Source organism: Eptatretus burgeri, chromosome 9, assembly GCF_056783735.1.
Source record: "Eptatretus burgeri isolate ZD-2024b chromosome 9, Ebu_testis_v1, whole genome shotgun sequence".
Taxonomy (NCBI): Eukaryota; Metazoa; Chordata; class Myxini; order Myxiniformes; family Myxinidae; genus Eptatretus; species Eptatretus burgeri.
Genome location: NC_140969.1, coordinates 41,425,690 through 41,437,069, shown reverse-complemented (window position 1 = coordinate 41,437,069; position 11,380 = coordinate 41,425,690). Strand labels below are relative to the sequence as shown.

General features: G+C 47.3%; 1 protein-coding gene across 1 annotated transcript in view; it reads left to right on the top strand.

Moving 5' to 3' along the window:
- NPC2 (NPC intracellular cholesterol transporter 2) overlaps nt 1-11,380 on the top strand; it is a 29,383-nt gene that overhangs the window by 3,014 nt on the left and 14,989 nt on the right. The window contains exons 2-3 of the mRNA XM_085894927.1: nt 10,073-10,180; nt 10,310-10,482. Of these exons, the coding sequence (XP_085751053.1) occupies nt 10,073-10,180; nt 10,310-10,482 (281 nt within the window). The remainder of the gene's footprint in view (nt 1-10,072; nt 10,181-10,309; nt 10,483-11,380) is intronic.

The following is an 11,380-nucleotide window of genomic DNA, read 5'->3' as shown; positions in this document are numbered from 1 at the left end:
TCTCTCTCTCTCTCTCTCTCTCTCTCTCTCTCTCTCTCTCTCTCTCTCTCTCTCTCTCTCTCTCTCTCTCTCTCTCTCTCTCTCTCTCTCTCTCTCTCTCTCTCTCTCTCTCTCTCTCTCTCTCTCTCTCTCTCTCTCTCTCTCTCTCTCTCTCTCTCTCTCTCTCTCTCTCTCTCTCTCTCTCTCTCTCTCTCTCTCTCTCTCTCTCTCTCTCTCTCTCTAACTCTCTCTAACTCTCTCTAACTCTCTCTAACTCTCTCTAACTCTCTCTAACTCTCTCTAACTCTCTCTAACTCTCTCTAACTCTCTCTAACTCTCTCTAACTCTCTCTAACTCTCTCTAACTCTCTCTCTCTCTCTCTCTCTCTCACTGTCTGTCTCTCTCTCTCACTGTCTGTCTCTCTCTCTCTCGAACTCTCTCTCTCTCTCTCTCTCGAACTCTCTCTCTCTCTCTCTCGCACTCTCTCTCTCTCGAACTCTCTCTCTCGATCTCTCTCTCTCGATCTCTCTCTCTCGCACTCTCTCTCTCGACCTCTCTCTCTCGAACTCTCTCTCTCTCTCTCGAACTCTCTCTCTCGAACTCTCTCTCTCGAACTCTCTCTCTCTCCTCTCTCGAACTCTCTCTCTCTCAACTCTCTCTCTCGAACTCTCTCTCTCTCTCTCTCTCTCTCGAACTCTCTCTCTCTCTCGAACTCTCTCTCTCTCTCCGAGACTCTCTCTCTCTCTCTCTCGAACTCTCTCTCTCTCTCTCTCTCTCTCTCTCTCGAACTCTCTCTCTCTCTCTCTCTCGAACTCTCTCTCTCTCTCTCTGAACTCTCTCTCTCTCTCTCTCTCTCTCTCTCTCTCTCGAACTCTCTCTCTCTCGAGCTCTCTCTCTCGAACTCTCTCTCTCGAACTCTCTCTCTCTCTCGAACTCTCTCTCTCGAACTCTCTCTCTCTCTCGAACTCTCTCTCTCGAACTCTCTCTCTCGAACTCTCTCTCTCGAACTCTCTCTCTCGAACTCTCTCTCTCGAACTCTCTCTCTCGAACTCTCTCTCTCTCTCTCGAACTCTCTCTCTCGAACTCTCTCTCTCGAACTCTCTCTCTCGAACTCTCTCTCTCGAACTCTCTCTCTCGAACTCTCTCTCGAACTCTCTCTCTCTCGAACTCTCTCTCGAACTCTCTCTCTCTCGAACTCTCTCTCTCGAACTCTCTCTCTCGAACTCTCTCTCTCTCTCTCTCTCTCGAACTCACTCTCTCTCTCTCTCGAACTCTCTCTCTCTCTCGAACTCTCTCTCTCTCTCTCGAACTCTCTCTCTCTCTCTCGAACTCTCTCTCTCTCTCCCACTCTCTCTCTCTCTCTCTCTCTCTCTCTCTCTCTCTCTCTCTCTCTCTCTCTCTCTCTCTCTCTCTCTCTCTCTCTCTCTCTCTCTGAACTCTCGAACTCTCAACTCTCTCGAACTCTCTCGAACTCTCTCGAACTCTCTCGAACTCTCTCTAACTCGAACTCTCTCGAACTCTCTGGAACCTCTCTCGAACTCTCTCGAACTCTCTCGAACTCTCTCGAACTCTCTCGAACTCTCTCGAACTCTCTCGAACTCTCTCGAACTCTCTCGAACTCTCTCGAACTCTCTCGAACTCTCTCGAACTCTCTCGAACTCTCTCGAACTCTCTCGAACTCTCTCGAACTCTCTCGAACTCTCTCGAACTCTCTCGAACTCTCTCGAACTCTCTCGAACTCTCTCTCTCTCTCGAACTCTCTCGAACTCTCTCGAACTCTCTCTCTCTCTCTCTCTCGAACTCTCTCTCTCTCTCTCTCTCTCTCGAACTCTCTCTCGAACTCTCTCTCTCTCGAACTCTCTCTCTCGAACTCTCTCTCTCTCTCTCTCTCTCGAACTCACTCTCTCTCTCTCTCGAACTCTCTCTCTCTCTCGAACTCTCTCTCTCTCTCGTACTCTCTCTCTCTCTCGAACTCTCTCTCTCTCTCGAACTCTCTCTCTCTCTCGTACTCTCTCTCTCTCTCGAACTCTCTCTCTCTCTCGAACTCTCTCTCTGAACTCTCTCTCTCTAACTCTCTCTAACTCTCTCTCTCTCTCTCTCTCTCTCTCTCTCTCTCTCTCTCTCTCTCTCTCTCTCGAACTCTCTCTCTCTCTCGAACTCTCTCTCTCTCGAACTCTCTCTCTCTCTCGAACTCTCTCTCTCTCTCTCTCTCTCTCTCTCTCGAACTCTCTCTCTCTCGAACTCTCTCTCTCTCTCGAACTCTCTCTCTCTCTCTCTCTCTCTCTCTCTCTCGAACTCTCTCTCTCTCTCGAACTCTCTCTCTCTCGAACTCTCTCTCTCTCTCTCGAACTCTCTCTCTCTCGAACTCTCTCTCTCACTCGAACTCTCTCTCTCACTCGAACTCTCTCTCTCTCTCTCGAACTCTCTCTCTCTCTCTCGAACTCTCTCTCTCTAACTCGAACTCTCTCTCTCTAACTCGAACTCTCGAACTCTCTCTCGAACTCTCTCTCGATCTCTCTCTCGATCTCTCTCTCGATCTCTCTCTCGATCTCTCTCTCGAACTCTCTCTCTCGATCTCTCTCTCTCTCTCGAACTCTCTCTCGAACTCTCTCGAACTCTCTCTCTCGAACTCTCTCGAACTCTCTCTCTCGAACTCTCTCGAACTCTCTCTCTCGAACTCTCTCTCTCGAACTCTCTCTCGAACTCTCTCTCTCGAACTCTCTCGAACTCTCTCTCTCGAACTCTCTCTCTCGAACTCTCTCTCTCGAACTCTCTCTCGAACTCTCTCTCGAACTCTCTCGAACTCTCTCGATCTCTCTCTCGATCTCTCTCTCTCTCTCTCTCTCTCTCGAACTCTCTCTCTCTCGAACTCTCTCTCTCTCTCGAACTCTCTCTCGATCTCTCTCTCGATCTCTCTCTCTCTCTCTCTCTCTCGAACTCTCTCTCTCTCTCGAACTCTCTCTCTCTCTCTCGAACTCTCTCTCTCTCTCGAACTCTCTCTCTCTCTCGAACTCTCTCTCTCGAACTCTCTCGAACTCTCTCGAACTCTCTCGAACTCTCTCTCTCTCTCGAACTCTCTCTCTCGAACTCTCTCGAACTCTCTCGAACTCTCTCGAACTCTCGAACTCTCTCGAACTCTCTCGAACTCTCGATCTCTCTCTCTCGAACTCTCTCTCTCGAACTCTCTCTCTCTCTCGAACTCTCTCTCTCGAACTCTCTCTCTCTCTCGAACTCTCTCTCTCGAACTCTCTCTCTCGAACTCTCTCTCTCGAACTCTCTCTCTCGAACTCTCGAACTCTCGAACTCTCGAACTCCTTTGCAGGGTATTTTATAGACGTCTGATGAAGGATGAATCCAAAGTCGTCCGGATCAGGATTGCTGGTAGGCATTCTTCAGTGTCCCAATTGGTGTACTTCGCTTTTCCAAGTATTCGCCTTGCCCCTGACAGGAACCTGACTCCGAAATTGGCGCCGTTTACATCTGAACTCCGCCACGTGAAGGAGCTCTGGGGTTAACATGGGGTGTGGATTTCTGGGGGGCATGCTTTCTGGCAATGAACGTGCGTTGTCCACCAAATGGGTGTCGTGATTGAGCAGAGCGCTAGGGCTATCTAAGTGGTGTTTTAAATGGATTCTAGTGCATCCTTGTGCTTCGAGCTACATGCCAGAACTTTCCAAACACAAGCATCTGTAATGGTAAGTAGCGTCCATGGTTCGCCGATGTCTTCAAAGGACAGTGGTGAGCGTCCGGTGTGGCGAATGTGGTTGCGGTTATGATGAGGTAGTTGAATCGATTGTAGCGGTTATGGTGATGTTTGTGTGAGCTTAAATGGATGGTAGGATTTCTATTACGGCATTGTGATGGTTATAGAAATGTTGCAGCATTGTGGTTCTAGTCTGGAGAAGAACTGTGGTGATGGTCGGTTCAGGAATGGTGCAAAGTTTGGGGTTTTGGTGCCATATGCTAATGACTGTCTCTTTTTTATTTTTTTTACTGGTGTCTGTGGCATGCATGTTCATGTGACAGAGAAGTGTGTGTGTGTGTGTGTGTGTGTGTGTGTGTGTGTGTGTGTGTGTGTGTGTGTGTGTGTGTGTGTGTGTGTGTGTGTGTGTGTAATAAAATAATGGATAGAAATAAAGACCTGCCTCAAAGCCCTCACAATGCATTTTGTCTCATAAACCCACTAGACATGAGGGAAGGGCTATCTAAAACAAATGCTAATGCAATAACTATCTCAAGACTGCTATATGTTGTATGCCATTGCCTCGGAGGAGTGCCGGCTTCGCAGAACTTCAACAGTATTGTCAAAAAGTCAACGTTGCAATAAAAAAACTCAATTCCTGATCAAATTGATATAAAAACATGAAGTAGGACCACTTTTCATGAGTCGAGTGCATAGTGTACCGTACCGTGATTCGACGAGTGGAAAAGGTAAGACCATTACATAAATGGGACAACTCTTCCATCCTTGTGCATGTATTTATATATTGACTTTGCTGATTTATGATGAGCACTCAATCTTCTTATTCCAAAATAAATGCGATCCTGCTCAATGCTGTCTTGCTATGCCAGCATCGGTTTTACACGTGTAAACAATTACTTGGCGAATTTTTTTTTTTTTGCCAACTCTGTTGGTCTGTAGCGTGTCTGTCTGTCACACAATCTTTGTCCACAGTTCTCAAGGTGTGTGTGTATGTGTACACATAGTTGACCGGCCAAGGAAAGCAACGCTTGATTTTGGTGAAGATGTGAATCCAGATCTGAGAATTTAAGTGTTTCTTCACCATTGAGAGATGGGGCTAAAAACGAGATTGCATGACATCTCAAAGTTGTGGATGGATTAGGATGAAACTTGGTGGACATGTTGGTTGTGTGGCAATGACTAATCAATCCGAGTTTGGTGAAGATCCAAATCTAGATCCGAGAATTTTTTCAAGTGATTCTTCACCATTGAGAGATGGAGCCAAAAACGATATCTGGCACAATGGCACAATATCTCAAAAGGTTATGGATGGATTCTGACAACTTGGTGGACAGGTTGGGAATGCCACCAGGAAGAATAGATTCAATGTTGGTGAGATCTGAATCCAGATTTGGAAGTTGTGGACGGATGCGGAAAAAGTTGTGTTGTGGATGAATTTGGACGAAACTTTGTGGACAGATTGATTGGTTGTGTGATAAAGAGGTAAGAGGGTAAGACCCCTTTGACTCTTTAGACCCGTGAAACCCGTTATGGCTCAATAAACCCCTTTACCCCGAAAACCATTAAGAATATTAGACTCCTGAAGATCCCAACCGAGGGCCTTCCTGTTTTGCCAAGTGTCACGTTGAGTGATTTTTTTTTGTTTTCTTTTTCCTTTCATTCCCTGAGCACTGATCTTTGACGTATGTTCTGATTAAAAATAATAATTAACAAAATTAATCGCTTCCCATCCTGATGAGCAGACTCGACAGGATCAGTAATTTGTCAACATTAAAAACATGGTGTGTCAACAAATGATTGCATTCACGATTTATTAATTGCCTTTTAACCCACCAGTTCCTTCGCTCGTTTATTTGGAGAAGGAAGAAAGAACGAGCGAAGTTTTAAGGCAGTGTGGGGAAAAACAAAAAAACATCGAGTCAATTAAAGGATGAGGAGGAAGTGAATTGATTGGGGAAGGGGGAATACAGGCCTGATGAACATGTGGAAGGCCTAACCAGGTGAGGGAGATGCACAATATCAAATAACCAAACAGGCATGCAGAAGCACGGCAATTAGAAAGTAACAAAACGGAGGAGTGAACAATTCATGGCAACAGACAAATCCAGAACGTTTTGCTGAACTTTGGGAGAAGGTCACTCGGAGATTATAAAAGAGGCTACCAAACCCAGAAAATGGAAATCCCAGGTCAGGTCAGGTATGAGAGCAGCGCGTTGCTGCAACCACTTTCCGCCGGTACTCCAGGCGCCTCCGTCTGGCCATCCCCCAGGAAGATGCCTGGCCCATCCCCATCGCCTTGACATGCTGATCAAACTTCCGCAACCACGAGGCACGTGGTTGGCCCGTTGACCTCCTCCACTCACGACGCTCCCTTGCTGAGAGAATCTGGTGAGCAGGATCAGCGTCAGGAAAACGAGCGACATGTCCATACAGCTGCAGCTGATGCTCACGACGATGCAGGAAACAAATCTCATTTGAGTCTCTCTCAGCAACCGCTCGTTGGACACAAAGTCCGACCAGCGATAGCCAAGGATTCTCCGAAGAGACCTGGTACCAAAGGAATTAAGTGTCCATCTCAGATCCCTGGTCAGAGTCCAAGTCTCACATCCATTGAGCAAGACAGGAAGCACCAAAGACCTGAAGACTCGGACTTTCGTCCTCCCGCACAGGTACCGACAGCGCCACACCCCATGATCCAGTGAATCCATAACTCCCCAGGCCTGACCGAGACGTCTGTTATCCTCTGGCTCACAGCCAGCAGAGACATGAATATCACTGCCAAGGTAAGTGAATCTCTCTGTGACCTCAACATCTTCACTGCAGACAGGATAGCAGCATCCAAATGTCATTGAAAGCCTGGATCTTAGTTTTTACCCAGGTAACCCATAATCCCAGTGGCTCTGATTCCTCATTCAGCACCTCGAGGACCCTCAAAAAGATATCCAGTCTCTACAAAGATTACTGAATCACCTGCGAAATCAAGGTCAGAGATCTTTACATTCCCAAACGATGCACCACAGCTTGATCTCTCTGACATCCTCCCCAGAATCCAGTCCATACAAGTGCTGAAAAGTGTGTGGGCCAGTACACACCCCTGACTAACTCCAGTAACAACTGGAAATAAGTCAGAGATGGTACCACCACATCTCGCAGCACTCTCAGTACAAGAGTATAGTTCAGACATCAGATTAATCGGTTTTGTTGGCACCCCACAAAGACCAATAATCCACCAGAGAACATCTCGATTCACTGAATCAAACGCTTTACAGAGATCAACATCGGCTGCGAGAAGCCCCTGCCAAAACTCTCGTCTGCATTTGGTGAGGACCCGAAGAGAAAGGATATGGTCAATCGTTGACCTCTTTGGTGTAAAGCCTGAATTCTGAATGCTGGTTCTCAGGCCTAAGTCACATTTGCCACGACAGCCGTGGGTCTCCAAAATCTACGGCCACTAGCAATTGTACGGCAGCCGCAGTATTTCCACGGTCACACAAGGTAGCAGTCACATATGTTTTTATTTTTCGGGGAGCCGCACGGTGTATTTAGAAATTGTGGAGACCGAAAACATGGGGTTGCCGTACGGTCTTTAATTTGAAGTCGCACGGTGACCTTAGGGGGGCCCTACGGCGGCCATATAATTTAAGGCAGATGCAAGGTATCCTCAAGGTGACCACATGAGGGCCCGAAGGCGAACGTGCGGCCAGACGGATGGTAACGAGTGGGTTCATTAGTTTTTTTTTTTTATTTGTTTTTTTTTTTTTCGGCTTGTCGAATTGCTACGGCGAACGTAGAAATGAAAAAAAGTTATAATTCCACAGCGACCCCTACGGCTTGTAAAAGATAGCCAAATGACGGAGGGCCACCCTGAGGCCACCACAGAAACTCTGTGGCCGCCGCACGTTTCTATCAATTCAGAGGGCGTACGGTCGCCGTATCCTCGCCGTCGAGCAAATGTGACTTAGGCCTCAAGAAGATGGTGGCGAACCCTATCGAGAATTATTCAAGCAAAGACCTTGCCGGGCATTGAGAGCAGCGTCACCCCTCGGTAGTTGTTGCATTCCTGGCGATCACCCTTCCCTTTCCAGAGAGGGACAACAAGGCCCCTCTTCCAGTCAGTTGGGATGATGCCTGTGTTACAGGCAGAGAACAGAACTGCATGCAACGACACGAGTGCAGCATTTCCACCAGCCTTGAGAAGTTCAGCATGGATGCCACAGATCCCTGGAGCTTTACCCCATTTCAACCGATTCACCGCAGCCCGTGTTTCCACAAGCGAAGGTGGACCACAGTGGATTTGAGGGTCAGCAATTGGGATTGTAACGCCCCTGATGTCCAACTCGACAGCTGGTGGATCAGTCTGGTACAACCGCTCAAAGTAACCGGTCCAACTGGCCTTCACTTTGGACTCCTCTGTCAAGAGCCCTCCTCTGCTCAAACTGCAGTACACTGAGGGATGGGTTTGGATGAACGTAATGTGTGAATTCCCTTGTAAGCAGGACGAGAATCGCTTGACCACAGTTGATGCTCTACCCCCTCACAGATTCCTCGCACATTGGCCTCCTTGTCCACCCTTAGCGCACGTGCAGTTTTACGCCTCAGCTCCCTGAACATCTCAGCTCTGTCATTTAGCCTCTCATTGCGACTCTGGGCAATGATATCCAGTGTCCTTTGAGAGACTAAATTCTTCTTCGCCCTCCAGTGAGTTCCAAGACGTCCACCAGCAACATCAAGGATGCTGGTCTTGAAGGCACTTCAGAACTCTTCAGGATCCCGCAAAGCACTTCAACCCCCCCCCCCCCAAATCTCCACTCGGCCTGTTCGCAAACTCCTCAGCTACCCTCTCTTCCTTCAGCTTGCCAACATCCAGCCTAGGATGGGATGGTACCATTCTCCTGGATTTAAGGTGCAACTTAAGAGTTTCTACCATAAGCCTATGGTCAGTATTGAGGAACTGAGCACTCTGGTAGACCCTTCAGTTCTGGATCATCCTCTAGCGACCATCACGAGCACATGTCAATCTCCTTTGACACCGCCAGCGTTGGAATACCAAGTCCAGCAATGAGCTTTTGGGTGCTGAAACCATGAACTAGCCACCCTAAGTCCATGACTTCTTTCAAAGTCAAGGAACTTAGTGCTATTCTGGTTCATAGTTCCTGACCCATGGGGACCAACACACGTCTCATAACCATCCCTATCAGTTCCAGTCGATACATTGAAATCCCCCAAGACTAGAAGTGTATCTCGCTTGGGGCACTAATCAACCACAGACTCGAGTGTGGTATATAATGCGTCCTTCACAGTGAGATCACTCGCCTCAGTCGGAGCATATACAGAGACCAGGGAAGTGACACCCAAGGAGTGACGAATCCTTCGTCTCATAATACGCTCGTTGACCAGTGTTACCTCTTTCCATTGGAGTCAGCTTATTGGATGCAGCTACAGGAACTCCTTGGGCATGGTAACCATCAGAGCGACCAGACCAATAGTATGTGTAACCAACCGCCATGATCTCGCTGCAATACCAATGTCCAGACGCTTGAGCTCAGATGATAGAGACAGATGATCATCCTCTCTTAGGAATAGGACATTCCAGGCACCCAACCGAAGGGACTGTTTCAGGTTAATCCAAGGAGACCGCCGTCTGATGGATGACACCTCAGCACCACCCCAATACACTCTCCCGCAATCCGACCCAGAAATGTTTCCCCCCCTATCAAAGATTGGGGGTCCCGAAGGCTTTGCCCCAATCCCGTCATCCGGTGGGTTGCCCTGTGAAGGGAAGCTGCACAGGAGGTACTCCCATGGAGTGGGTTTTCAGATTTCTTTTATGCTTCTGGAATGTTTTGTGGAATGAAGGGTTTTACGGTGGGACAAGTGCAAATCCTGCCACCAACCCCTAATAAGTAACCCAACTGCAGGAGGACGTCCGCAGACACATTCGGGCACTAGATAAATCCCACAAGTCATCAAATTGTCTTGGGGAAGATGGAATTGCACCCCACTGAGTGTGGAGAGAAAAGTGGCATCACGGATACCTAGCATGCCATGGAAGACTTCACCGGCTGTGTTCATCTGCTTGTGTCTGTATGATTTATGTTGCAGCTCCTCTGGCGACCCTTAGATTCTGTAAAAAAAAAAAAATGTTTAAAGGTGGAGGAGATGTGGTTGTAGTCGGTGGGGAAAGAGGGTTATTTTAGAGGAAAGGAATGATTGTGGATTTGGCATCTTAAACTGCACCCAAATCAATTGTCTCTCCACCTCCTCCTTTCCACAACTATTTCCAGTTTCACCTTCCATAGAGTCCTCCTCCAGCCTCGTATTCCTAATGTTGTTAATCCATCACATAATCATCCTCCATTCTCCTTTCATTATTACTGTTTACGTTTTTAGGTTCGAAAGTTGGCAAGGTTCATGAAGTACGTGTTGATTCCTGTCCAAAATCTCCTTGTATCCTCAAAAAGGGGAAAAACTACACCATCACTGTTACTTTCACCAGTGGTAAGTCATCCATTATTCTGACTTTCTCTGCTTAAGATTGACTTATAGGAAAGAGTAAATGCATTTCAAATGTTGATCTATCTTGTATTGGTTCAACTGTTATTAACCAAGCGTGATGCTGTTTTGCAGAGGTTAACAGCACCAAGTGTGAAGCAAAGGTGTATGGAGTGGTGGATCATATTCCTCTCCCCTTTCCCATCCCCATAACGGATGGTTGTAAGAGCGGTATAAACTGCCCCATCAAAGCTGGTCAAACATACAGCTATGTCTCCACGTTACCTGTGAAGCGAAGTTACCCTGATGTAAGTTATTCTTTTTTTCTTTTCTTTTTTAAACGATTATTTATTTATTTATTTATTTATTTATTTCTAGCTGGCCCATTACCTGGCATTTATCATTATTCAATATTTCCTCGACCTATGATGAAGCTCTCACTGATTTTTCTCAGCATCGTAAAATATTGTTGCTGATCTGGGGTTCGAGGCTTGCCACGAGGGGCTTTGAGGCTTGTCCTTCCCGGACGCCCGGTCCTGAGGTCGCTGGGCACAAACTCCATGCAGCAGGTTGCGAGGGAACCATGAACGCTAATTTGTAATGCCAATCCTGCAAGGTTCCACTCCCTCGCATGATGCCTTGGGAGTGGATGGCCGCATCAAAGGGGGAGGGGGGGTGGCGTCTCATGCCCTCGATGCGTACTTGTATTAACGTACTTTAGCAGGTCCATGCTGGACTACTGGAGGAAAAGACAGAATGAACTGTTCTAGTTTAGGAAATATTGAATAATTAACAATGCAAGCAATTTATTTATAAAGCGAGGGTGAAGAAAGTCATGTGAAAAATAAAGGGTTTTATTACACAACAATATGTACAGCAAGGAAAGTGAGGATTCCTGAGATGCAGCAAAAGAAATGCAATTATTTTCAAAAGAAGACAGTGCAGAGCAAACTCGATACAAACTTTACTGTCTTGTGCAGACGTTACAGGTGCCATCAGACACACACACACACACACACACACACACACACACACACACACACACACACACACACACACACACACACACACACACACACACACACACACACACACACACACACACACACACACACACACACACACACACACACACACACACACACACACACACACACACACACACACACACACACACACACACACACACACACACACACACACACA